We start from the raw sequence: 27999 nt of genomic DNA, 5'->3' as shown, positions 1-27999 counted from the left end.
GAAGTTAAATAAGCAGGGTGACAATATACAGCCTTGACGTACTCCTTTTCCTATTTGGAACAGGTCTGTAGTTCCATGTCCAGTTCTAACTGTTGCTTCCTGACCTGCATACAGATTTCTCAAGAAGCAGATCAGGTGGTCTGGTATTCCCATCTCTTTCAGAATTTTCCACAGTTTATTGTGATCCACACAGTCAAAGGCTTTGGCATAGTCAATAAAGCAGAAATAGATGTTTTTCTGGAACGCTCTTGCTTTTTCCATGATCCAGAGGATGTTGGCAATTTGATCTCTGGTTCCTCTGCCTTTTCTAAAACCAGCTTGAACATCAGGAAGTTCACGGTTCACATATTGCTGAAGCCTGGCTTGGAGAATTTTGAGCGTTAGTTTACTAGCATGTGAGATGAGTGCAATTGTGTGGTAGTTTGAGCATTCTTTGGCATTGCCTTTCTTTGGGATTGGAATGAAAACTGACCTTTTCCAGTCCTGTGGCCACTGCTGAGTTTTCCACATTTGCTGGCATATTGAGTGCAGCACTTTCACAGCATCATCTTTCAGGATTTGGAATAGCTCAACTGGAATTCCATCACCTCCACTAGCTTTGTTCGTAGTGATGCTTTCTAAGGCCCACTTGACTTCACATTCCAGGATGTCTGGCTCTAGGTCAGTGGTCACACCATCGTGATTATCTGGGTCGTGAAGCTCTTTTTTGTACAGTTCTGTGTATTCTTGCCATCTCTTCTTAATATCTTCTGCTTCTGTTAGGTCCATACTATTTCTGTCCTTTATCGAGCCCATCTTTGCATGAAATGTTCCCTTGGTATCTCTAATTTTCTTGAAGAGATCTTTAGTCTTTCCCATTCTGTTGTTTTCCTCTATTTCTTTGCATTGATCACTGAAGAAGGCTTTCTTATCTCTTCTTGCTATTCTTTGGAACTCTGCATTCAGATGCTTATATCTTTCCTTTTCTCCTTTGCTTTTCGCTTCTCTTCTTTTCACAGCTGTTTGTAAGGCCTACCCAGACAGCCATTTTGCTTTTTTGCATTTCTTTTCCATGGGGATGGTCTTGATCCCTGTCTCCTGTACAGTGTCACGAACCTCATTCCATAGTTCATCAGGCACTTTATCTATCAGATCTAGTCCCTTAAATCTATTTCTCACTTCCACTGTATAATCATAAGGGATTTGATTTAGGTCATACCTGAATGGTCTAGTGGTTTTCCCTACTTTCTTCAATTTAAGTCTGAATTTGGCAATAAGGAGTTCATGATCTGAGCCACAGACAGCTCCTGGTCTTGTTTTTGCTGACTGTATAGAGCTTCTCCATCTTTGGCTGCAAAGAATATAATCAATCTGATTTCGGTGTTGACCATCTGGTGATATCCATGTGTAGAGTCTTCTCTTATGTTGTTGGAAGAGGGTGTTTGTTATGACCAGTGCATTTTCTTGGCAAAACTCTATTAGTCTTTGCCATGCTTCATTCCTTATTCCAAGGCCAAATTTGCCTGTTACTCCAGGTGTTTCTTGACTTCCTACTTTTGCATTCCAGTCCCCTATAATGAAAAAGACATCTTTTGGGGTGTTAGTTCTAAAAGGTCTTGTAGGTCTTCATAGAACTGTACAACTTCAGCTTCTTCAGCATTACTGGTTGGGGCGTAGACTTGGATTACTGTGATATTGAATGGTTTGCCTTGGAAACGAACAGAGATCATTCTGTCGTTTTTGAGATTGCATCCAAGTACTGCATTTCAGACTCTTTTGTTGACCATGATGGCTACTCCATTTCTTCTGAGGGATTCCTGCCCGCAGTAGTAGATATAATGGTCATCTGAGTTAAATTCACCCATTCCAGTCCATTTTAGTTCACTGATTCCTAGAATGTCGACATTCACTCTTGCCTACTCTTGTTTGACCACTTCCAATTTGCCTTGATTCATGGACCTGACATTCCAGGTTCCTATGCAATATTGCTCTTTATAGCATCGGACCTTGCTTCTATCACCAGTCACATCCACAGCTGGGTATTGTTTTTGCTTTGGCTCCATCCCTTCATTCTTTCTGGAGTTATTTCTCCACTGATCTTCAGTAGCATATTGGGCACCTAATGACCTGCAGAGTTCCTCTTTCAGTATCCAATCATTTTGCCTTTTCATACTGTTCATGGGGTTCACAAGGCAAGAATACTGAAGTGGTTTGCCATTCCCTTCTCCAGTGGACCACATTCTGTCAGATCTCTCCACCATGACCCGCCCATCTTGGGTTGCCCCATGGGCATGGCTTAGTTTCATTGAGTTAGACAAGGCTGTGGTCCTAGTGTGATTAGATTGACTAGTTTTCTGTGAGTATGGTTTCAGTGTGTCTGCCCTCTTATGCCCTCTTGCAACACCTACCATCTTACTTGGGTTTCTCTTACCTTGGGCGTGGGGTATCTCTCCAGGGCTGCTCCAGCAAAGCGCAGCCACTGCTCCTTACCTTGGACGAGGGGTATCTCCTCACCGCCACCCTTCCTGACCTTCAACATGGGATAGCTCCTCTAGGCCCTCCTGCGCCCACACAGCCACTGCTCCTTGGACGTGGGGTTGGTCCTCCTGGCCGCTGCCCCTGGCCTCAGGCGTGGGGTTGCTCCTCCCGGCTGCAGCCCCTGGCCTCGGGCTTGGGGGCATGGAGTAGCTCTTCCTGGCCGCGGCCCCTGACCTCGGATGCTGGGTAGCTCCTCTTGGTTGCCCCCCTGACCTCGGATGCGGGGTAGCTCCTCTTGGCCATTCCTGCGCCGTCGCAGCCTGGCACTCTCAGACGCTGCCCCTGACCTCGGACATATTCCAAGGCCGTGGGGTAACTCCTCTTGGACGTGGGGTAACTCCTCTTGGCCACCACCCTTCAGGCATGGGGTCCTCCCGGCTTCTGCCCCTGACCTCGGCCATGGGGGAGCTCCTCACAGCCGTGCTTAGTGGGCCGGTCGCAGCTGCCTGTGCTTAGTGCGCCGGTGATTTCAAGAGAATTTAAATGGTTGTTGTATTTTATAATTTTTTTATTGCTTGAAATGAAACATTTTGTTCTGAGATAACCATTGACATGTAGCTCTAAGAAATAATACAGGGATCCCATGTACCCAGTATCCCCAAATGGTAACATCTTATAGGATTATAGTATAATATTGCAACTAGGATATTGACATCACTACATCAAGATACAGAACATTTTCATCATCACAAGGACTTTATAATGACAACTACTCCCCTTGCACCACCAGCTTCACCTTATCCTCTAGAAACCACTAATCTAGTCTTCCTTTCCATAATTTTTGTCTTTTTTTGTCTTTTATATAAGTAGAATCATATTAGTACATATGTCTGTAACTTCTAGCATTTTGAAGAGTGGTGATAGTGAATATGCTTTAATTGCTTCTGATCTTAGGGGGAAAGCAGTCAAACTTCCATCATTAACTGAATTGTTGGCTACAGACTTTTGGTATGTTTTCTTTATCAAGTTGAGGAAATTCCCCTCTATTCCTGTCTTTCCCTATGTTTCACTCTTTAGTCCACAGGTCTCTTCAAATTGTCGTTCCAAAAGTGCTCCCTCTCTTGGCTCTGTTTTTTAAGGTAGATAACTTTTCAGAGGAATCTCAAGTTCTCACTCAATCTTTGAGCCTGGTCAGCTTGATTCATGTCCATTCTTCTCTTTCTCTCCTTCTCTCATGTTGGTCTACCAGACGATTGGTCTCTCTCCAAGATGATGACTCTCTGACCTACATCTTTTATTTAGTTCTTTTCCCAGGACTGTGTTTCCCCTGATGAACTCCCCCTTCTGAAGTTTTATATTGCATCTCTTTGAACACCTGCTCTAAGGTCAAGGATGTGTAATCTTAAACTTTTACTGCTCTAAACAATCTTTTCCCTCATATATGTATTTTTAAATAACATTTCCATTTTTACTCTTTTAAATGGAGATTATTCATTCTCCAATGACCAACTCATGTCAAGACTGGTCAGCTTTGTCCAATAATCCGTTTTCCTTCTAATCTCTTCCTTTTGGTCATGTACTTGATATGATCAGAGAGAAGGAAATTGAAGATGCCACCTAGAGATGTGAAGAGTCTGCTACAAGGTACCATCATTTTGGGAAGATCATGAAGTTCTGGAAAGCTGGTCCTTTGTATAACATGTTGAATTGAATAAGGTCTGGAAAATGAGAAGATGTATGACATATGTTCACATAGAGACTTGTAAACAAACATTTATGGCTGTGCTCAGTCACTCAGTTGTGTCCGACTCTTTGTGATCCCATGGACTATACCTCTGTTCATGGGATTTCCTGGGAAAGAATGTTGGAGTGAGTTGCCATTTCCTTCTCCAGGAGTCTTCTCAACTCAGATACTGAACCCTTGTCTCTTGCATCTCTTGCAGATTCTTTACCCCTGCACCACCTCAGAAGCCCCTGGTCAATGAGACATCAATAAATTTCACAGGAGACTGATACACAAATAAGTAATAAATGGTCATTTTCCCCTACAATATCTTGAGAGAGTTTGTAGTTATAAACTAGGTAACCCCAGTTTACAGTTGGAGAAAGAGACACTCTGTGTCAACAACCTTTCTAAGATCCTTGAGAAAGTCAAAGGCAGCATCATTATAGTAATAAAATGCTCCTCCTGCTCATCAAGGTGAGATGTCTTCCCCACAGAGTTCTCTAGGCATTTCTGGAACACAAAGCTTTATTTCCAAAATTAGATGTTACTGGGCATAAGTATGTGCTGCCAAAAAAAGATATACCCATTTTTTTCCCAGTCTGTGTCCAATTGCCTGAAGTTACTGTTACTAAGAGTACAAACTGCCCAGTATTCTTGAAGATATTCTGTCAAATATATAAACCAGATTCTGTGTTAATTTATACAACATTTTCATGAATACTCTCCAGATGTTTAATGTCACAGAAAGAGCTTATTCTGTTGTTTAGCATTCATCCAAACCACATCCTCTGTGTTTGCATATGACAGGGCACCCCAGGACATAAATGCTAAAAAGAGAATGGACACATATGGCAATATTCAGGGAAAATAAACTTTGCCACATTGTAATATAAGATGAAGTTAAGGAGTGTGATGTGACTTTAGAATACATATATCAAAAGTGAAGTGAAGTAAAATGTTTGGTACTTTTCACAGAGCCACAAAAAAGAGAAATCCCCAATGTGTATCTCTTTATCTATTTTGTAATTAATATTGATTATACGAGAACAGGAGAAATGCCCAGTGCCAAAGGATCATGGCCAGCATACATTTTGAGTATTTGGAGCCAGTTTTTAAATATTTTGAATGTGTATCCTTTGTTATAATGTGTCGAGTTAGATATATATGCATACCCTTTTGATTATATTGCTTAGATCCTCTTTCTCCTTATTCTTGTCCTCTTGACCTATCTTGTTGCTAAAAGTGGTATATTACAATTTCCTATTATTAGGGTGTTTCTACCTATGTCTCCTTTCATCTCCTGTAGTTATGCTTCATAAAAGTAGCTGTGTTATTTGGTGTATAATATTCATGTGCTATATCTTCATTGTGGATCATGGTTTTCAGCACTTCCTTGTCATGTTTTCCTGATTTCAGACTTGAATTCTATTTTACATTATCAGGATTTGCTTCACTTGCTCTCTTTTTATGCCCAGTTTCCAGGTATACTCTTGCATGCATGTGTGTGTGCAAAGTCACCTCAGTCATGTGCAACTCTTTCCAACCCTGTGAACTATAACCCCACCAGGCTCCTCTGTCCATGGGATTTTACACACAAGAATACTGGAGTGGATTGCCATGTCCCTTTCCAGGGTATCTTCTTGACCCAGGGATCAAACCCACATCTCTTCTGTCTCCTGCATTGGCAGGCAGGTTCTTTAGCACTGGCACTACTTGGGAAGTCCGTGTAGTCTTGCACATCCTTTTTTTTTTAATTAATTAATTTATTTTAATTTTTTTAAGACAATCACCGTAAGTCAGCACAGTAATTCTCTCTTCACTGCCGCACATACTTTTAATTTTTGCTTTTCTGAGTCACTTTGTTTGAAATGTGTTTCTTACATATAGAATGTAGTTGGGTTTTGCTTTCAAGTCAATTGGAATGTTTTTTTCTTTAGATGTTATATCCATTCACATTTTAAATTGAAAAAGCTAACAGTAAAATTGCCTTTATTAGTATACAGTTTGAAACATGTATGCAAATTCATGTTGTTAGCACCATAATCTGAATATAGAACAACTCCTTCACACTTCCTCCATGGAGTCAATTCCTTCCTCCCACCTACCTCCTGGTAAACACTGATCTTTTCTTCATTGCTTTAATTTTGCATTTTCTGGGATGACATAGAAATGTCATAGAAATGAAGTCACACAATGTGTAACCTCTTGAGATTGGCCTCCTTCTCATTACATTGGTCAATGTAATGCTTTTGAGGTCTATCTGTTTTTTGCATGCTGCATGTGTCAATAATTTGTTCCTTTTCATTGCTAAGCATTGTTTCATCAATCAGATGTCATACAGTTATCCTACAGTGTTCATTTGTTGGAAGAAAATGGGTTGTTTATAGAATTTGGAAATTATGGATAGAGTGGATATGCTCGTTTGTGTACAGATTTTTGTGTGTACATGTATTTTCATTTCTCTGGGATAAATGCCTGTGAGTGAGATTGTAGGGTCATATGGTATATGTATGTTTAACTTTATAGGAAACTTGCAAACTAGTTTATTTTTGTTGTTTTAATTTATTTTTAATTGAAGAATAACTGCTCTACAATGTTGTATTGGTTTTCACCGTACGGCCATGTGAATCAGTCATGAGTATACATGTATCCCGGCCTTCTTGGACCTCCCTCCTACCCACCCCCCATCCAAACTGTTTGATACAGTGACTGTACCATTTTAAAATTCCCATCAGCAAAGATTAAATTTCTAGTTGTTTTTCTTCTTTGTTAGCACTTAGTATTGTCAAGTTTTTTATTTCTCCATCTTCAGTGATATCTTTTTGTAGTTTTAATTTATATTTCACTAATAATGTTAAGGCAACCCACTCTAGTATTCTTGCCTGGAGAATCCCAGGGACAGAGGAGCCTAGTGGGCTGCCGTCTATGGGGTCGCACAGAGTCGGGCACGACTGAAGCGACTTAGCAGCAGCAGCAGCAATAATGTTAAGCATCTTTCATGTGCTTATTTGTCATCTGAGTATCCTTTTTGGTAAAGTGTATATCCAAGTCTTTTCTCATCTAAACAATTAAGTTGTTTGTTTCCTAATTGTCCATTAATGTTTATAGTTTTGACAGTTCTTTTTTTAAAATTAGTTAATTAATTTTTGGCTTCCCTGGGTCTTTGTTGCTGCTCATCAGCTTTCTCTAGCTGTGGTGGCAGGGGTTTCTCTCTAGTTGTGGTGTGTGTTCTTCTCATTGCAGTGGTTTATCTTGTCGTCGAGTATGGGCTCCAAGTGCATGGGCTTAGTTGCCCCATGGCATGTGGAATCTTCTTACACCAAGGAGCAAATCTTTCTACATCTGTGTCCCCTGCATTGGCAGGCAGATTCTTATCCACTGTACTACCAGGGAAGTCCTGAGAGTTCTGTATATAGTCTGGATACAAATCTTTTGTTGTATATAAGGTTTGCAAATGTTTCACTCATGGTCTGGACCTTATCTCTTCTTTTTCTTTAGTGTCTTACACTTAAGTGGAGGTTTTAAAGTTTAATGAATTCAAATTTACCATTTTTTTTTTCTTTATGACATTTAGTGTCATATTTAAGAACTCTTTGACTTAGTCCAAGTTACAAAGATTTTCTGCATGTTTTCTTAAAAAAATTTATAGTTGTATGTTTTACATCTAGACCTATGATTGATTTTGAACTAATTTTGTATGAAGTTGGAAGAGTTTTGCCTATAGACATCCAATTGTCCTAACACCACTTGTTGAGAAGGCAGTTGTTTCTCTCCTTTCCACCTTTGTCAAAAATCAAATGGAGGGGACTTCCTTGGTGGTTCAGTGTTTAAGAATCTGTGCTTCCAATGCAGTGGCTACAGGTTCTATCTCTAGTCAGGGAACTAAGATTCCACTTGCCATGTGGTGTGGCATGTGTCAATTGCACATATTTTGAGTCTATTTCTGACTCTCTGTTCTGATCCATGTCTCTCTCTCACCATCACAGCACTGCCTTGGTTATGATAGCTTTATGTTTGGGTGTGGATGTGTGTGTGTGCTCAGTTGCATCTGACTCTTTGACCCCATGGACCATAGCCTGATAGGCTCCTCTGTCCGTAGAATTTTCCAGGCAAGAATACTGGAGCATGTTGCCATTTCTTACTCCAGGAGATTTTCCCATCCCAGGGATTAAACCCACATCTCTTATATCTCCTGCATTGGCAGGCAGGTTCTTTAACACTAGCACCACCTGTGACAGCTTTATGCTCACATGTGTGCTAAATTGTGTCTGGCTCGATTGTGTCTGGCTCTTTGCATCCCTATGGACTGAAGCCTAGCAGGCCCCTCTGTCCATGGGGTTCTCCAGGCAAGAATACTGAAGTGGGTTGCCATGCCCTTTTCCAGTGATAGCCTTATAATAAGTGTTAAAACAAGGTAGTGTGGGTCCTTTAACTTTATTCTTTTTTTTTCAAACTTGTTTTAATTATTTTAATTTCTTTATAAAAGAAATATAAATATAAAGTTATATAAATTTTAGAATCAGTTCTCTTTTTGGAATTGCATTGGATCCCTTTCATAGTAAAATAGATGGGACAAACTTTATTTTTTTTTCTAATTTTATTTTATTTTTAAACTTTACATAATTGTATTAGTTTTGCCAAATATCAAAATGAATCCGCCACAGGTATACATGTGTTCCCCATCCTGAACCCTCCTCCTTCCTCCCTCCCCATACCATCCCTCTGGGTCATCCCAGTGCACTAGCCCCAAGCATCCAGTATCGTGCATCGAACCTGGACTGGCAACTCGTTTCTTACATGATATTTTACATGTTTCAATGCCATTCTCCCAAATCTTCCCACCCTCTCCCTCTCCCACAGAGTCCATAAGACTGTTCTATACATCAGTGTCTCTTTTGCTGTCTCGTACACAGGGTTATTGTTACCATCTTTCTAAATTCCATATATATGCGTTAGTATACTGTATTTATGTTTTTCCTTCTGGCTTACTTCACTCTGTATAATAGGCTCCAGTTTCATCCACCTCATTAGAACTGATTCAAATGTATTCTTTTGAATGGCTGAGTAATACTCCATTGTGTATATGTACCACAGCTTGTTCATCCATTCATCTGCTGATGGACATCTAGGTTGCTTCCATGTCCTGGCTATTATAAACAGTGCTGCGATGAACATTGGGGTACACGTGTCTCTTTCCCTTCTGGTTTCCTCAGTGTGTATGCCCAGCAGTGGGATTGCTGGATCATAAGGCAGTTCTATTTCCAGTTTTTTAAGGAATCTCCACACTGTTCTGGCCACAGCAATCAGAGCAGAAAAAGAAATAAAAGGAATCCAAATTGGAAAAGAAGAAGTAAAACTCTCACTATTTGCAGATGACATGATCCTCTACATAGAAAACCCTAAAGATTCCACCAGAAAATTACTAGAAATAATCAATGACTATAGTAAAGTTGCAGGATATAAAATCAACACACAGAAATCCCTTGCATTCCTATACACTAATAATGAGAAAACAGAAAGAGAAATTAAGGAAACAATTCCATTCACCATTGCAACGGAAAGAATAAAATACTTAGGAAGATATCTACCTAAAGAAACTAAAGACCTATATATAGAAAACTATAAAACACTGGTGAAAGAAAGCAAAGAGGACACTAAGAGATGGAGAAATATACCATGTTCATGGATTGGAAGAATCAATATAGTGAAAATGAGTATACTACCCAAAGCAATTTATAGATTCAACGCAATCCCTATCAAGCTACCAACAGTATTCTTAACAGAGCTAGAACAAATAGTTTCACAATTTGTATGGAAATACAAAAAACCTCGAATAGCCAAAGCGATCTTGAGAAAGAAGAATGGAACTGGAGGAATCAACCTACCTGACTTCAGGCTCTACTACAAAGCCACAGTTATCAAGACAGTATGGTACTGGCACAAAGACAGAAATATTGATCAATGGAATAAAATAGAAAGCCCAGAGATAAATCCACACACATATGGACACCTTATCTTTGACAAAGGAGGCAAGAATATACAATGGATTAAAGACAATCTCTTTAACAAGTGGTGCTGGGAAATCTGGTCAGCCACTTGTAAAAGAATGAAACTAGACCACTTTCTAACACCATACACAAAAATAAACTCAAAGTGGATTAAAGATCTAAACGTAAGACCAGAAACCATAAAACTCCTAGAGGAGAACATAGGCAAAACACTCTCCGACATACATCACAGCAGGATCCTCTATGACCCACCTCCCAGAATATTGGAAATAAAAGCAAAAATAAACAAATGGGACCTAATTAACCTTAAAAGCTTCTGCACATCAAAGGAAACTATTAGCAAGGTGAAAAGACAGCCTTCAGAATGGGAGAAAATAATAGCAAATGAAGCAACTGACAAACAATTAATCTCAAAAATATACAAGCAACTCCTACAGCTCAACTCCAGAAAAATAAATGACCCAATCAAAAAATGGGCCAAAGAACTAAATAGACATTTCTCCAATGAAGACATACAGATGGCTAACAAACACATGAAAAGATGCTCAACATCACTCATTATCAGAGAAATGCAAATCTAAACCACTATGAGGTACCATTTCACACCAGTCAGAATGGCTGCGATCCAAAAGTCTACAAATAATAAATGCTGGAGAGGGTGTGGAGAAAAGGGAACCCTCTTACACTGTTGGTGGGAATGCAAACTAGTACAGCCACTATGGGGACAAACTTTAAAACTGTAAAACCTAATGACATAATGGGGATGTATGAACCAAGCAGTCAGTCCAAGAAGTGGAACTTTAAAGCTTGCATCTATTTCTATGCTTTCCCTCTGTATCCATAAGTATATTTTCCTTTAATGAAGCTAATTATTCAAGGAAGACATTCCTATTTGTTGAAATCTTAGTTCTTTGGAATCACCTTACTTCCACTTGTGATTCATCTTGTCACTGGAAGGTTTTCTTTTTTGTCCACCCTCACACACTTCCCTTCCTCTTGACTCCTACCTCTGGCAACCATCAGTCCATGCTTCCCTTCTCAGATCAAGACTAAGACCTTTCTCTGTACTCCCATAGTTGTTGTTATTCAGTCACCAAGTCGTGTCTGACTCTTTGTGACCCCATGGACTGCAGCACATCAGGCTTTCTTGTCTCTCAGCATCTCCCAGAGTTGTCTTCTGATTTCATGGCTGCAGTCAATGTCTGCAGTGATTTTAGAGCCCAAGAAGAGGAAATCAGTCACTGCTTCCACCTTTTCCCCTTCTGTTTGCCATGAAATGATGGGCCGGTTGCTATGATCTTAGTTTTTTAACTATTTCATTTTAAGCTGGGCTTTTCACTCTTCTCCTTCACCCTCATCAAGAGGTTGTTTTGTTCCTCTTCACTTTCTGCCATTAGAGTGGTACCATCCACATATCTGAGGTTGTTGGTGTTTCTCCTGGTAATCTTGATTCCAGCTTGTAATTCATCCAACCCAGCATTTCTCATGATGTGCTCGGCTTATAAGTTATATAAACAGGGTGACAGTAAATAGGCCTTATCGTACTCCTTTCTCAATCTTGAACCAGTCAGTTGTTCTGTATAAGATTCTAACTGTTGCTTCTTGACCAGCATACAGGTTTCTTAAGAGACCGGTAAGATGGTTTGGTATTCCTGTCTCTTTAAGAGTTTTCCACAGAGTTATTATTTTATAATTGTTATTATCCACAGAGTTGAAGGCTTTAGCACAGTGAATGCAACAGAGGTAGATGTTTTTCTAGAATTCCCTTGCTTTCTCTGTGATCCAGCAAATGTTGGCAATTTGGTCTCTGGTTCCTCTGCCTTTTCTAAACCCAGCTTGAACATCTGGAAGTTCTCAGTTCACATAATGCTGAAGCCTAGCATGCAGGATTTTAAGCATAACATTACTAGCATGGGAGATGAGTGCAATTGTTTGGTGGTTTGAACATTCTTTAGTACTGCCCTTCTTGGGAATTGGGATAAGGATTGACTTTTCCACTCCTGTGGCTACTTGACACCAAGTCTGCCACTCAGTTTTGAACAAATGAATGAAATGTATTTTTACCTCAATTGATATCATCCCCAGTTTCAGATGATCTGTTTTTCTACTTCTTAGTACCATTATGTAGCTTTTGAAGAAGGACTAAAGACGTAAGCAAAGCTCTTGAAAATTAATCTGGAGGAAAGAAGCAATAGATATTTCTAGACCCAACTGATTGTGTTAATGACCACTTGACTCTCTCATTACTCAGTTGGATTTTTTTTCTTTCACTTCCAGTGTATATACATTTGAATGCTTCCCAGCAGGGTTGAGCAGGGAGGTAAACGATAAATATTAAGTTGTGAAAATACTGCAAGACACAACAAGAGTGCCATAAATGGTTAGTTACAGAAGAGCTACTTCACAGAATATATTTCCATTTCTTTTGTTTGGCAAGAAGCTGACTTATGAGTTAATGTGGGATTAAGTATTTAGTCCAAAACCTGTATCAGATGACTAAGTATCAAATAGTAGAATATATCCTTAGAATTAGTTTTAATTTAAATATTTACTAATATAAAATTCTGATGTGTCTAGTGTTAATGTCATTCATTATCACAAGTATAAAGGGTTTAGATATGTATTTATATATTAACTTTTATGATGCTAAAATTTAATATTTATAATATTGCACTTAATTCATCCATTTAAAAACACTTTCTGAGTACCTGAATGGGCCTTCCTGATGGCTCAGATAGTAAAGAATCTGCCTGCAATGCAGGCCTTTTCTTCATATAAAATCTAACACCTCTGACATACCCTAAAGTCTCTGCATAATTTGGCTGCTGCCTACCTCCCTAATGGGCTTCCCTGGTAGCTCAGCTGGTAAAGAATCCACATGCAATGCAGGAAACCCCAGTTCAATTCCTTGGTTGGGAAGATCTGCTGGAGAAGGGATAGGCTACCCACTCCAGTATTCTTTGGCTTCCCTGGTGGCTCAGCTGGTAAAGAATCCTCCTGCAATGTGTAAGACCTGGGTTTGATTCCTGGGTTGGGAAGATCCTCTGGAGGAGGGCGTGGCAACCCATTCCAATATTCTTGCCTGGAGAATCCCCATAGACAGAGGAGTCTGGAGGACTATAGTCCATGGGGTCGCAAAGAGTTGGACATGACTAAGTGACTAAGCACACACACACACTGGGCTCCTAGGCCTTCTTTTGGAATCTAGGATTACATCAATGAAGCAAACATACAGGTATTTTAAATTCCATAACCAAATGATGTATATAATAATAAACTTTCTTTGGAATTTATCTAAAACAAATTATTTCTGTTTTGGGGAAAATTCTGCATATATTATCATTGTATTATAAATACATTTGAATCTATTTTGATTTTAAATAAGTATGTGATTGATAAGAAATATAACTTAATAAACTGAATTGATACATAATTTTTAGCAATTGTAGTAATTGATATTACAAATATATGTGAAATCTATTTTACTTTTGCTTTCATGAAAGACAATATTTCCCGTCACATAACATAATCCTTAATGTTTTATCACAGTTTTGCTCAAGATTCCTGTGCCCTAGGCCACAGAATATTGTGATGTGATCTAAGACTGGCCTAATATAGCTCTAAATCTATATGTATATTGAACATTGGCATAGGCTTAGTTAGCATTCATTAAATACTTCAGCTTTTCAGTTTGTGATTCTGTACTGTGAGATCATATACATGAATGCCACAAATTTTATCCATTTTAGTCATGTGCTTTCTTACTTAACAGATATTTAAAGTTTAGTTTTTAACAGTGATAGTCTAGAATATTTTGACATAAAATGGTTCTTGTGTCTTGAAAATAATTAGACCATAATGCCACTAGGGGGCTCACATACCATGTGTGTAATTCATGTGGTATCACATATCTGCATAACACTTTTGGGTACTTAAAAGGATGTGATAGCTGGGACCATAATACTATATTCAATAGTTTTTGTGTGATAGATGTAAGGGCACAATAACAGAAGGAAATACATTAAATAGATGTAACTTATCAGTGAAATTAGCAGTGAGAGGTCAAAAATTGAAACTGGATAAATGCTAGTCTGGTACCAGTCCCTATGACGCCCCTTCTATCTAGACTTGCTGTTGCTGATGCTATAGGAATGTAAGCTCCAAGTGTCCCCGGGCCAAGATGGCGGCGCGGCGCTCCACACACTGGTTGCTGGTGGCTGTGGGGACCCCGCGGCTGCCGGCTGCAGCGGGGAGAGGGGCCCGGCCGCCCATGGCGGGCGTGGTGGGGCGTCGCTGGGTCGCAATTTGAGCGTCACCGCCTTCCCGCCTTCCCTGGGAGGTCGCGGTCCCGGGGCGCTGCTGACATTGAGACCCGGTGTCAGCTTCACAGGAGTAAAACGGTACCCTTTTGTTTGTACTGCCTCCTTCCACACGAGCACCCATTTGGCTAAAGAAGATTATTACCAGATACTAGGAGTGCCCCGGAACGCCAGCCAGAAGGAGATCAAGAAAGTCTATTACCAGCTTGCCAAGAAATATCACCCAGACACGAATAAGGATGATCCCAAAGCCAAGGAGAAGTTCTCCCAGCTGGCAGAGGCCTATGAGGTCCTGAGTGATGAAGTGAAGAGGAAACAGTATGACACCTATGGCTCCGCTGGCTTCGATCCTGGGGCCGGCAGCTCTGGGCAGAGCTACTGGAAAGGAGGTCCCACGGTTGACCCAGAGGAGCTCTTCAGAAAGATCTTTGGGGAGTTCTCATCCTCCTCTTTTGGCGATTTCCAGAGTGTGTTCAATCAGCCTCAGGAGTACATCATGGACTTGACGTTCAATCAAGCTGCCAAGGGCGTCAACAAGGAGTTCACCGTGAACATCACTGACACCTGTGAGCGGTGTGATGGCAAAGGGAACGAGCCCGGCACCAAAGTTCAGCACTGCCACTACTGCGGTGGCTCCGGCATGGAAACCATAAACACAGGCCCTTTTGTGATGCGCTCCACGTGTCGGAGGTGTGGTGGCCTGGGCTCCATTATCACGTCTCCCTGTGTGGTGTGCAGAGGAGGAGGACAGGCTAAGCAGAAGAAGAAGGTGGTGATCCCCATGCCTGCCGGAGTTGAGGATGGCCAGACTGTGAGGATGCCTGTAGGAAAACGAGAAATTTTCATCACATTCAGGGTGCAGAAAAGCCCTGTGTTCCGGAGGGACGGCGCAGACATCCACTCAGACCTCTTCATCTCCATAGCTCAGGCCATCCTCGGGGGCACCGCCAGAACAGAGGGCCTGTACGAGACCATCAACGTGACGATCCCCCCTGGGACTCAGTCAGATCAGAAGATTCGGATGAGTGGGAAGGGCATCCCGCGGATTAACAGTTATGGCTACAGAGACCACTACATTCACATCAAGATCAGAGTTCCCAAGAGACTGACAAGCCGGCAGCAGAGCCTGATCCTGAGCTACGCGGAGGACGAGACCGACGTGGAGGGGACAGTGAACGGCGTCACCAACACAAGCACTGGAAAACGGTCCACTGGGAACTAGGCAGGGAGCAGCAGCACCTCCTCGTGGCCAGGGCACCTTGGACGCAGGAGGATTCCCCACGGCAGCACTGAGCCCCTGCCTGCAGAGGCCTCCGGGCCGCCTTGGCAACAGCAAACTCTCGTGACCACGCAGCTCTTCACGGAAGGTCACTGCGGACGGGACAGACCCTGGGCAGTCAGGCATGGCTGGCCTCAGGGCTGGTAGTTTCCTGTCTGTGGGTAGGTAACTTGGCCTCTTCAGGCTCTGGCAAAGTCAGACAGCTGGACACTTCCTGCAGAGCTGAAACTCTTAATTTGGAACTGAATGTGGTTAAAGAATTAAAGGCCATGCTTACAGCTTGAAAATGAAGCCTTAAGCTGCACCAAGTTGTGACGTGATTGATTTCCCTCTCAGCAAACCTCCGGGACGTTCCAGAATGAGTCTTTCCTGACAGGTTGTCCTTTCCGGGAACCTGGGGCACATGCCCCGCTGGTGTCACCCACCCTTCAGCTGGAGTTGGTTTTAATTCCCAAAGGTACTGAGCAGCTGGAACCTGGGGGCCTGGGGCCTGGGGTGATGCCTAGAGGACAGTCCCTGCAGAGGCCACTCTTGATCACATGGGCTGTGATCTCCGTCAGGACGGACAGGGTGGCCCTGTCCCCCGACAGTGGAGTTGTGTTGTTCTAAGGCACGCGTAAGGGGGGCTCCTGCCCTTCTGCTGGACCACAGCTGGCATGGCCTGGGGCTGACGGAGGGCCTCTCAACCCCAGCCCTGCCCCGCTGCTATCAGGGCCTTGGGTCTCACCACTCACTACTGACTTGTTTTCAGACGTATGTTTAAATTATTCAATGCTGAGAATCATTGTCTTTTCCCGTGCGAGTGTTTGTTCAGAGGAGAACGTAGTCTCAGCAATCGAAGGTTCTCCAGCATCCAGCCAGACCAAGCACCATTTCCCAGCCTTGGCTTCTGGGACGTGCAGGTTCCCCTGTGTTTCTAGATCCCCCCGCTGTGGCAAGACAGGCTAATGGAGAACCCTTCTGACTAGTGTCCTTTCTGTTTCCCCCCCATAATTTACTAAAATAAAGCATCTGCTAGTGTCTGCTCTAAGAATGTAAAATGATTCTGTATCAATGTAAATAAGATTATCTACTGCAAAGAGATATTTAAAACCTGAAAAAAAAAAAAAAAAGTAATGTAAGCTCTAGCTGTCAATCACTAGAGTCCAAGGACTGGACAGAATTACTCTTCAACAAATAACACAATCTGGCATTATTTCAGTTTTCCCTTGTAATTGAGAAAATTTATTTGTAATAAGTTAAAAAAATCTTTAGCTTGTTCATTTCGTTAGTGTAAGAAAGTGTATGGTTTGTATCAATGTTCTTTCATTTTCTAAAGAACCTAGGAAGGCAAGTTTTTTAGATCATGCCAAATCATGTGTTTCCAGCCAAGTACATGCTTAAATATTTTTTTACTAATTCCATCTAGTCTTATTTTTTTATTTTTTATTTATAATCAAGGGACAGTTCAGCATTAATTTGGCAGGAACTGGGATGAAGATATCCAGTACAGCAAAGTGGCTGGCTCAGGGCAGTTATGCCTCTGTGATCATTCACAGATCACAGGTAAGTCCTGCTGGACCAAAAAGCCTGTCTGAAATACTTCTGTGCTGTGAAGTAGTATTAAATTCCTCTACCTTAAATCCAGAATTATGAAGTTAATGACTAATGAGTTCTTTCATATAATGGGGTATGTTACATTATGATGAGGTATAACTAACATGAAATTATGGAATGAGGTTCTTTTTTTTTCATGTGCTTATGGAGGTTTTATATATATACACATTAATGTTTAGGCTATACATATCTGTGCATGAAATCAAGTGCCAGAGCATATAGATTTAAGTAGTTCAAGTTTGGGGCTAATGGTTTGTAAAACAGGTGCTTCAAAAAGAGGTAGTCTTTTTAGCTATACTCTAATTATTAAAGACTTACATTTTAATATTTCAAAGTGAGAGGTAAATTTTTGGTTTATTTTCCTCACTGCTTTGATTTAGTGATTTAGTGATGTCGGAGTCATTTGTCATTTAATGAACATCCTTTATAGTTTCTTCAAGAATTAGGAATATTTTTATGGTTGTATGAACATTTTCCTCATCTATCTTTATTTAGAAAATATTGTCATGATTTGAGAGAATAGCCCTGAAACATGTATATTACCATGTGTGAAACAGATCACCAGTCCATGTTCAATGCATGAGACAGGGAGCTCAGAGCCGGTGCACTGGGATTTTAATTTTTCCTATAGCACACGTATTATCTAAAGTATTATCTAATGTGCTATCCTCCTAATTTTGGTGCTGGTGTAGTGTGCTAGCACATAAAATTTATGAGATGGCTCCTGGTACTTAGAATTACCACATCTTAGATAGCATGACCTGATCTACATTAAATCAAGATCTGTGTTATAATTTCTGTTCTCACCTATATTGCACCATTTAAATCAGTACCATCAACAGTCCCTGCCGACTCCAAGGTTTTATAACTTTTCTTTCTTTTGCTAAAAGTGACTTCATTCCTATATATGAATACTACTTGTAAATGAAATTCAATTTTCTGATATTTGCAGACTTTAAAATACTTTATTTCTGACTATTATGAAATTGTGTTTTAATTAATAATTAAAGAATTTATATTTGTATTATTTCTATCATATGGGTAAACAGTAGGCTTTGAAAATGGCTATTTAATTCTAAATATTTATTTGGCAAATTTAGGTCTCATCCTTTTGGGTAGAAGAATGGAAATAAATCAATTACTTAGTTAAAATATGTTCTGAGCAGGTATAAAATTTAGACAGTGCAATGCTGACTTTATCCAGTTGTTAGGTATCTTCTGGTTAAATGACAGCTGGCCAAGGGCAGCAGTAAAAATGAATATTTAGTACAATCATTCCTTTCGCATTTAAGTTTTATTGTAGACTATTTGTTTACTTAATTAAGAATTTCTTCCTCAATCAAAGATTTTGCGCATGAAGGTATTTCCTGAGATCTGATACATGGTGTGAATGAAACTCTGACTTATGAAACCCAAATGTACTTATGGAAATGAACACATATTTTCATTTCCTAGTAAAGTTAAACAAGATTAGGGGTTTACTTGATCCATTTGAGGACAGGAATGTATATAAATTGGAATTTTTACTGCCATCCCCTTCTCTGTTTACTCAGATTCTCTAGAGTGTAGAAAGCTTCTGAAAGAAGAGGCAACTTCAAAAGCCCCTGATCTCAAAACATTCTTTATCCTCAAAAGTTTCAGGAACCCAGTTTCCTTTCCTATCCTCCCTCCTTAGATTAAAAAAAGAAAAACATAAATAAATAAAGCAAAACTTACCTTTTACAGAAACCATAAGAGTTCAAACTATTTTTGTTTCATCCTATCAAAAGGCCTTTTGACTTTTGGACCTAAAGTTGGAGGACAGTCTGGAAAGAAAATCTACCCTGTCCTCATCACTTCCTTCACCAGCCTCTGCCCACCCATTCCTCAGTTAGCAGCTCTGCTTTTCTAAAAAAAAAAAAAAAAAGCGAAGAAGAATCTCCTTTTTTGTTGTTGTTTAGTCACTAAGTTGTGTCTAACTCTGTGTCTAATTATAAGTATTACTTTCAATCCAGTTTTTTCCCTCCATTCTATCACCTTTTATGTTTTCTTTAAGCTGTGTTTCTAATGCTTCCAGGAGATATTTGAAGTTAAGGTCAAGTTTGCATAATATCCTTCTTTTATTTAGTCCATGAGAATCTTATATAAAATCCTAATACCTTTCTTTTATTCAGTCTGTGAGAAACACTGGACAACAAATTGTGAGAGGTTTTAATAAACTCATTGAAGCAAGTAGATACCTTGATGAAAAATACGTGGATTGAGATGAATTGTCTAATGTAAAGTGTGGTTTATAATCATCAAGTGGCTAATATGAATCTCGGGTTCTCTAATTCCTGTGACCACAGATTTCAACTAATCCTGAAATGGCATAATCTTTGACTTCAAGTGTAATTGTTATAGGAAACTTTGGCTAATTATTTCAGCCACATGATTTAAAGCGTTTGCTTTTCTGCCTTGTGCACACAGATACCAGCATGTAACAGATTCTCCTGTATCTCTGCCTCTTCTCTTTTCAGGATGGAACCAAAGTCTATGGCAGATGTGGAGGATTCTGTGGAAAGTGTATTCCTCACATGACTACTGGTCTCCCAATTCAAGTAGTGTGAACATTCAGAAGGAAAGTGTGTCCCAAAGAGGAGACATTCTCTGGAACCTGCAAATAGCTGGTGCTTGTTTTTTTTATTCCTTCCTGAGATTTATGTCTAAAATATTTGTGCCTTTTTTCTAGGATGCTCATGAGGAGTCAATCACTGCTTGATTTTTCAAGGCCTTTGAAGTAAACTGAATGATACATGGTTCTAATCAGGATCCTTAAAAGGATGAAATAATTTATGGTAGGGCATACAGGGATGTTTGAACTATGCTAAGATAATACTGCTGTTAACAGATTGCACTGGACCAGAATTATGTTATGCCTGTAAACACACATGTAAATATCTGCTCACATCCTACTGTACAATGAAATGCTTATTCTACTTGTTAAAATGGAGCAAGTAAAAATTAGGAAAATGAACTTAAATCATAAACATTATTGAATCTGTCAGGAGAATAACAAATCAATGGTCACATCAAAAAAGTACATAGCCATTATACTTTCTACTGATACAGCTTAGATACCTTGTTTTATGTTTCCTTTAATTTTTAACTGTGCATTATGGTGCTTCAAAAAAATCATCCTAAAATATAATATAGTTTTGTAATTAAAGTATATAGTTGGGTTAAATACTAAACATGAAATTTTGTGGGTATAATACAGAATAAGATATGATATAGTAGAATTTCACTTAAAAACACCTACCTCTAATTTGATTGTACTTATAAGAGCAATATATTGTTTTTAAAATGTTTATATTCTATCATGTCTTTATAACTTATATGCCTATATGTCTACTCTTAAAAAATTTATTTTCTCAAAGTTATGTACTGTATTTTATTAATCAAGTAGAAAATTAAGAATTATTGACATTTTGAAGAACCTGTTTTGGTAAACATAAAATTATGTTTACATATGCAAAATTTTTATTAGAGAGTTCAAGTTATTTTATATCTGAGGTCTCTCAAATCCAGAACATGAAAGATAGTATAAAAATTAACTATTCATGAGTAAATGCTCAGGTATTAAGATTTTTTTAGGTGAATAATTTAATTGTGTATTATACAACCATTTGATTTTAAAAGAATCATAGATAATATTTTTCTATGATAACCTCCTCTATAAACCAAGGAAGCTGAATCTAATGATAGATTTTTGCCAGGAAATAGTAGTATAGTAATTTTACCCACAAAGTTTTTCTTTTTCAAACTATTAGGGGTATTCTGTACCATATAAGGTACTAAAGCAATTTTGTACCAGTGTGGTTAAATAAACATTTAGGGATCTCTGTATCAGAAAAGAAGTATTTTGCACTATGTGCCTGAAACCAGTTACAAACATTATTACAAAATGTATAACATGTTCTAGAAATGTTTTTATGCATAAATAAAATCATATAATTTATAAACATTTGAATAATAAAGATATTTGTGTGATACATTGGGACTTTGCTTTCATTTTCCTTACATGTAAAAAAAAAGAAAAAAAGAATTCTTAACCAAAAGAAGTCTGTAACTGGAAAATCTCTTCAGAAATTCTAAAATATTTTACTCTAATTGTTGCAATTTCAATGGAAATAGCTCCTGCCTAGTGCACACCCTTATGGAAATAGGGGCATGGGGCTGACAGAAATTTGCAATGACTTCTGTTTATAGAAGGGGTACCATGTATGCTCATATTCAGTTGGCCAAATTAAATCACATGACCAAATCCTGGGCAATGGGACGGGGAAATATACTTCCGCTACAGGGCACGATGGCCAGATGTATGGAAATGAGTGAGGACTCACAATCTTCTCCCAAGAGAGGGAGAAGATCCTTGGGAACAATAAGATTTTATGTCCACCTGTCTTCAACTTCACCAGAAATTGCCAGAGTACTACTTTCTAAAGGGATGGAATAAATTTAAATTACCATTGCCTCTGTGTACAAATATTAGAATATCTACATTCTCAGTGACATGTCAATTTTTTCTGATCTGATTGGGTAGAGAGCAATATTCAACTGTTTGAATTTATATTTTGTCTAACACAATTGCACTCATCTCACATGATAGGAAAGTAATGCTCAAAATTCTCCAAGCCAGGCTTCAACACTACGTGAATTGTGAAAATTTCAGATGTTCAAGTTGGTTTTAGAAAAGGCAGAGGAACCAGAGATCAAATTGCCAACATCCAACAGATCATTGAAAAAGCAGGAGAGTTCCAAAAAAGCATCTATTTCTGCTTCACTGACTACAATAAAGCCTTCAATTGTGTGGATCACGACAAACTGGAAAATTCTGCAAGTGATGGGAATACTAGGCCACCTTACCTGTCTCCTGAGAAATCTGTATGTAAGTCAAGAAGCAGCAGTTAGAAACGGACAAGGAACAACAGACTGGTTTCAAATTGGGAAAGGAGTACGTCAAGGCTGTATATTGTCACCCTGCTTATTTAACTTCTATGCAGAGTACATCATGAGAAACGCTGGGCTGGTTGAAGCACAAGCTGGAATCAAGATTGCCAGGAGAAATATCAATAACCTCAGATATGAAGATGATACCACCCTTATTGCAGAAAGTGAAGAGGAACTAAAAAGCCTCTTGATGAAAGTGAAAGAGGGGTGTGAAAAAGCTGTGTTAAAATTCAACATTCAAAAAACTAAGATCATGGCATCCGGTCCCATCACTTCATGGCACATAGACGGGGAAACAATGGAAACAGTGACAGACTTTATTTACTTGGGTTCCAAAATCACTGCAGATGGTAACTGCAGCCATGGAATTAAAAGACGCTTGCTCCTTGGAAGAAAAGCTATGACCAACCCAGACAGCACATTGAAAAGCAGAGTTCCACCTAGTCAAAGCTAAGGTTTTTCCAGTAGTCAGGTATGGATGTGAGAATTGGACCATAAAGAAAGCTGAGTGCTGAAGAATTGATGCTTTTGAAGTGTGATGTTGGAGAAGACTCTTGAGAGTCCCCTGGACTGCAAGGAGATCCAACCAATCTTAAAGGAAATCAGTCTGAATATTCATTGGAAGGACTGATGCTGAAGCTGAAACTCCAATACTTTGGCCACCTGATGGGAAGACCTGACTGAATGGAAAAGACCCTGATGCTGGGAAAGATTGAAGGCAGGAAGAGAAGGGGACGACAGAGAATGAGATGGTTTGATGACATCACTGACTCGATGGACATGAATTAGAGTAAGCTCAGGGAGTGCTGCAGTCCATGGGGTCACAAAGAGTCTCAAAGGACTGAGGGACTGAACTGAACTGTTGAGAGGGCCTTGTAGAGTAAAACTTACAATTAAAACTTAATCAAGTAAAACTTAATCCAGTTATCTGCTGATGAGTGGGGTTGAGCTCCCTCCCTGGTAGTTTTTCTGTCTGAGGCAACCCAGCTCTTTGATCTAAGGGTTGTATGGTCAGGTTAATGGTGACCTCCAGCAGGGTTTAGGCCAAAGGGGACCTTCCCAGAAAGTTGCTGCCAGTACTTCCATTCCTGTGGTGAGGCCCTGCTGACCCAGGCTTCCACAGGAGACCCTCCAACACTAGCGGGTAGTTTTGGTTCAGTCTCCTGTGGAGTCATGGCTCCTTTCCTCTGAGTCTTGGTGTGCACAAGGTTTTGTTTGTACCCTCCAAGACTTGAGTCTTTGTGTCCCCCAGTCCTGTGGAAGTTTTGTAATCAAGTCCCTTTGCCCTTCAAGGTCAGCTTCCCTGGGGTTTCCCAGTCCCTTTGTCGGGTCCCCAGGCTGGGAAGCCTGACCCGTGGTCCCAAACCTTCACAACAGTGGGAGAACTTCTTTGGTATTATTGTTCTCCTGTTTGTGGGTCACCCTTGCAGCGGCTATGGGATTTGATTTCATCATGATTAACCCCTCCTACCATCTTGCTGAGGCTTATTCTTTGTCTTTTGACATGGGGTATCTTCTTTTAGTAGGTTCCAGCATCCTCCTCGGAGAAGGCAATGGCACCTCACTCTAGTACTCTTGCCTGGAGAATTCCATGGACGGAGGAGCCTGGTAGGCTGCAGTCCATGGGGTCACTAAGAGTCGGACATGACTGAGCGACTTCACTTTCACTTTTCACTTTCATGCATTGGAGAAGGAAATGGCAACCCATTCCAGTGTTCTTGCCTGGAGAATCCCAGGGATGGGGGAGCCTGGTGGGCTGCCGTCTGTGGGGTCGCACAGAGTCGGACACGACTGAAGCGACTTAGCAGCAGCAGCATCCTCCTCCTGTTGATGGTTATTCAACAGTCAGTTGTGATTTTGGTGCTCCAGCAGGAGATGAGTGCCTGTCCTTCTACTCTGCCATTTTGAACCAGAAGAAACAAAACTATTTAGTATTTAATTGTGAGGAAATAACGCAGTCCTGGAATGGAGTAGATCAACACTTTTAACGCACAAAACCTGTTCAGTTTACTAAACAAAGCAAAAAGATTTCATTCACAGTGTTTCATAGTTAAGTCTGCCTGAGTTTTTGATGTACTTTGCATTTTCTATCTTTTGGGTCTCATAATAGACACACAACTTTAACCTCAATGTTGTAAATTGTAAAATGGTGGGAAGAAAAATTTCACTGCTTGCCCTCCTAATATATAAATTATGAGATTAAATGGGCTATTTTTTGTGAATATGCCTTGAATGGTAGAAAGTCCTAAATTAGCTATCTTCTTTAATGTTAAACATAGAAAATAATTCCAAAAGGGCTCTAGTGACCAAGCAGCAGGTTCTGAAGGTCTGCACTCCAGTTCTGCTGCTTATGTAAGCTCTATGACCTTGGGAAAATAACAGACTTTTTATGAACATTATGGTAACTATACATGTGAGCTGTTAGTAGTATCTTTCTCACTTTGTGGCTAAAATATTAATCTATAAAAATTTGGCACTAGGTCAGGTTCATAAGTTAGGTTAAAAACCATTTTTGCTTAAACATTCTTATTGTGGAAGATATGCAGTACATGATATTTACCACCTTACCCATTTAAAAAGTTCAGTTTAGGGATATTCAGTACTTCAGCCATCGCCACCATCCATCTTCAGAACTCTTTTCATTTTGGAAATCTGAAACACTGTGCCATTAAACAGTAATTCCCCATTTAATGTTCATCCATGTTGTAGCATGTGTCAGAATTTCCTTCTATTTTTAAGACTAATAATATTTCATTGTATACACAATCCATTGCTTATCCATTCAACTGTCAGTGGACATTTGGATTCCTTTCATGTTTTAGCTATTGTGAATAATGCTCTGTCAAGATGGATGTACAAGAATTTCTTTGAGACTCTGTCTTCTTTTGGGTGTATACCCAGAAGTGAAATTATTGATAATATGGTTGTTCTGTGTTTATTTTTTTGAGGACCCACCATACTGCTTCATGCTGTTTTCCAAAGTGGTTGTTCCATTTTACAATCCCATGAACAGATCCAATTTCTCCATATCTTCACTGACAGTGATTATTTTTAATGTTTCTCCAATGCATGAAAGTGAAAAGTGAAAGTGAAGTCGCTTAGTCGTGTCCGACCCTCAGCGATCCCATGGACTGCAGCCTTCTAGGCTCCTCTGTCCATGGGGTTTTCCAGGCAAGAGTACTGGAGTGGGGTGCCACCGCCTTCTCCGAATGTTTTTGATAGTAGCCACACTAATGGATGTAAGGTGCTATCTCATTGTGGTTTTGATTTACATTTTCCTAATGATTAATAATTTTGGCATTTTTATATGCTCATTGGTCATTCATATACCTTCTTTGGAAAAATGTCTATTCAAGTTCTTTGCCCATTTTTTAATTAGGTTGTTTGTTTTTGCTGTTATTGTTGGGTTTTATTCTGGATATTACTCCTTTATATGCAAGTATATATTTTCGGTTGCATAGTTTGCATCAATGTTTATAAGGGTGTTGGTCTGTGGTTTCCTTTCCTTCTAGTGTCTTTGACTTCGATGTTAGAGGAATGCTGGCCTCAGAGGATGAGAAATTTGAAGTTAGAAAATGTTCTCTCACCTTCAAATTATTTTTTTAAAGTTTGAGAAAAATTGGTGTTAGTTTTTCTTTACATGTTCAATGGAATTCACAAGTGAACCCATTAAGTTCAGGAATTTTGTTGGAATGCATTTGATTTCTGATTCAACCTCCTAACTAGTTATCAGTTTAATCATGTTTTCTATATCTCTGTGACTCAATCTTGATTGGTTTTGTGTTTCTCAGATTTGTCCATTTCATCTAAATTATCCAATTTGATGGCACAAAGTTGTTCATCTTACTCTTTATAATCCTTTTTGTTGTCTATATTTATTGTTGATGGTAATGCCGCCACTTTCATTTTTTATTTTAGTTATTCAGTTCTACTCTCTCTTTTCTTAGGCCAACTAAAGGTTTTCAGTTTTGTTCATATTTTCAAAGAATCAACTTTTGGTTTTATTGATTTTTCTTTATTATTTTTATGTTGTTTCATTTATCTCTAATCATTATTTTCTTCCTTCTGCTAGTTTTATTTTTAGTTGGTTCTTTTCTAGTTCTTTAAGTTGCAAAGTTAGCTTGTTGATTTGAGATATCTCTTCTTTTTTAATGTGCTTGTAACAATAAATTGCCTAGTTAGCATTGTTTTTATGTTCCCAAATGGTGCTAGTGGTAAATAACCCACCTACCAATGCAAGAAATACAGGTTAAGTCCTGGGATGAGATTCCCTGGAGGAGTGCATGGCAACCCACTCCAGTATTCTTACTTGAAGAATCCCATGGACAGGGGAAACTGGCAGGCCACAGTCCATAGGGCCTCAAAGAGTCAGATGAGACAGCACCCACATAATTTTCAGTGTATTCATCTATAAGTATTTTCTAATTTCCCTTGTGATTTCTCCATTGATGCATTTGTTGTTTAAGAGTATGTTGTCTAATTTCTACAAATTTGTGCATTTTCCAGTTTTAGTTCTATTTTATTTTCTAACTTTGTTAGATGAAAAAAAAATACTCCATTATAAAAAAATACTCTGTATGATATCTATCTTATTAAACCTATTAAGACTTAATTTGTGCCCTAACATATATTCCTTGCTGGAAAACGTCCACTGTTCAGTTGAGAAGAATGTGTGTTCTGTTGTTGTTACAGTTTTGTATATGTCTGTTAGATTTAATTGGTTTATTGTGTTATGAGTTCTCTATTTCCTTACTTCTGTCTGATTGCTCTATCCACTATTGAGAGTAGAGCATTGGTGTCAATTATTGCAGAAATGTCTCTTTCTCTCTTCAATTTTGTCCATTTATATTTCATGTATGTTTGTCATCTGTTATTAGTGTAAATGCTTCTAATTATTATATCTTCCTGCTGTGTTGAAACTCTTACTTATATATGATGTCTTTCTTTGTCTCATACCTTTATTTGATTTAAAGTCATTTTGTCTATTAGTATAGCTTCTCCTGTGGCTCTCTTGTTTAGTATTTGCAAGAAATATTATTTTCCATTCTTCAAACCTATTTTTGCCTTTGAACTAAAGTGAGTCTCATTTCTTTTCCATGGGGATGGTCTTGATCCCTGTCTCCTGTACAAGGTCATGAACTTCAGTCCATAGTTCATCAGGCACTCTATCTATCAGATCTAGGCCCTTAAATCTATTTCTCACTTCTACTATATAATCATAAGGGATTTGATTTAGGTCATACCTGAATGGTCTAGTGGTTTTCCCTACTTTCTTCAATTTAAGTCTGAATTTGGCGATAAGGAGCTCATGATCTGAGCCACAGTCAGCTCCTGGTCTTGTTTTTGCTGACTGTATAGAGCTTCTCCATCTTTGGCTGCAAAGAATATAATCAATCTGATTTTGGTGTTGACCATCTGGTGATGTCCATGTGTAGAGTCTTCTCTTGTGTTGTTGGAAGAGGGTGTTTGCTATGACCAGTGTGTTCTCTTGGCAAAACTCTATTAGTCTTTGCCCTGCTTCATTCTGTATTCCAAGGCCAAATTTGCCTGTTACTCCAGGTGTTTCTTGACTTCCTACTTTTGCATTCCAGTCCCCTATAATTAAAAGGACATCTTTTTTGGGTGTTAGTTCTAAAAGATCTT

At 39.3% G+C, this 27999-nt stretch overlaps 1 protein-coding gene and 1 pseudogene across 3 annotated transcripts in view; both read left to right on the top strand.

The window, feature by feature from the left end:
- ADAMTS20 (ADAM metallopeptidase with thrombospondin type 1 motif 20) overlaps positions 1 to 21398 on the top strand; it is a 217418-nt gene extending 196020 nt beyond the window's left edge. For all 3 annotated transcript variants that reach the window (XM_027542621.1, XM_027542620.1, XM_027542622.1), the window contains 2 exons: positions 17230 to 17334; positions 19884 to 21398. In XM_027542621.1, the coding sequence (XP_027398422.1) occupies positions 17230 to 17334; positions 19884 to 19973 (195 nt within the window). In that variant the 3' untranslated portion in view covers positions 19974 to 21398. The remainder of the gene's footprint in view (positions 1 to 17229; positions 17335 to 19883) is intronic.
- LOC113893020 lies at positions 14357 to 16097 on the top strand (annotated as a pseudogene).
- Positions 21399 to 27999: the final 6601 nt, after the last annotated feature.

Source organism: Bos indicus x Bos taurus, chromosome 5, assembly GCF_003369695.1.
Source record: "Bos indicus x Bos taurus breed Angus x Brahman F1 hybrid chromosome 5, Bos_hybrid_MaternalHap_v2.0, whole genome shotgun sequence".
Taxonomy (NCBI): Eukaryota; Metazoa; Chordata; class Mammalia; order Artiodactyla; family Bovidae; genus Bos; species Bos indicus x Bos taurus.
Note: the sequence above shows the minus strand (reverse complement) of the source record. Positions and strands in the feature narration are given on the sequence as shown.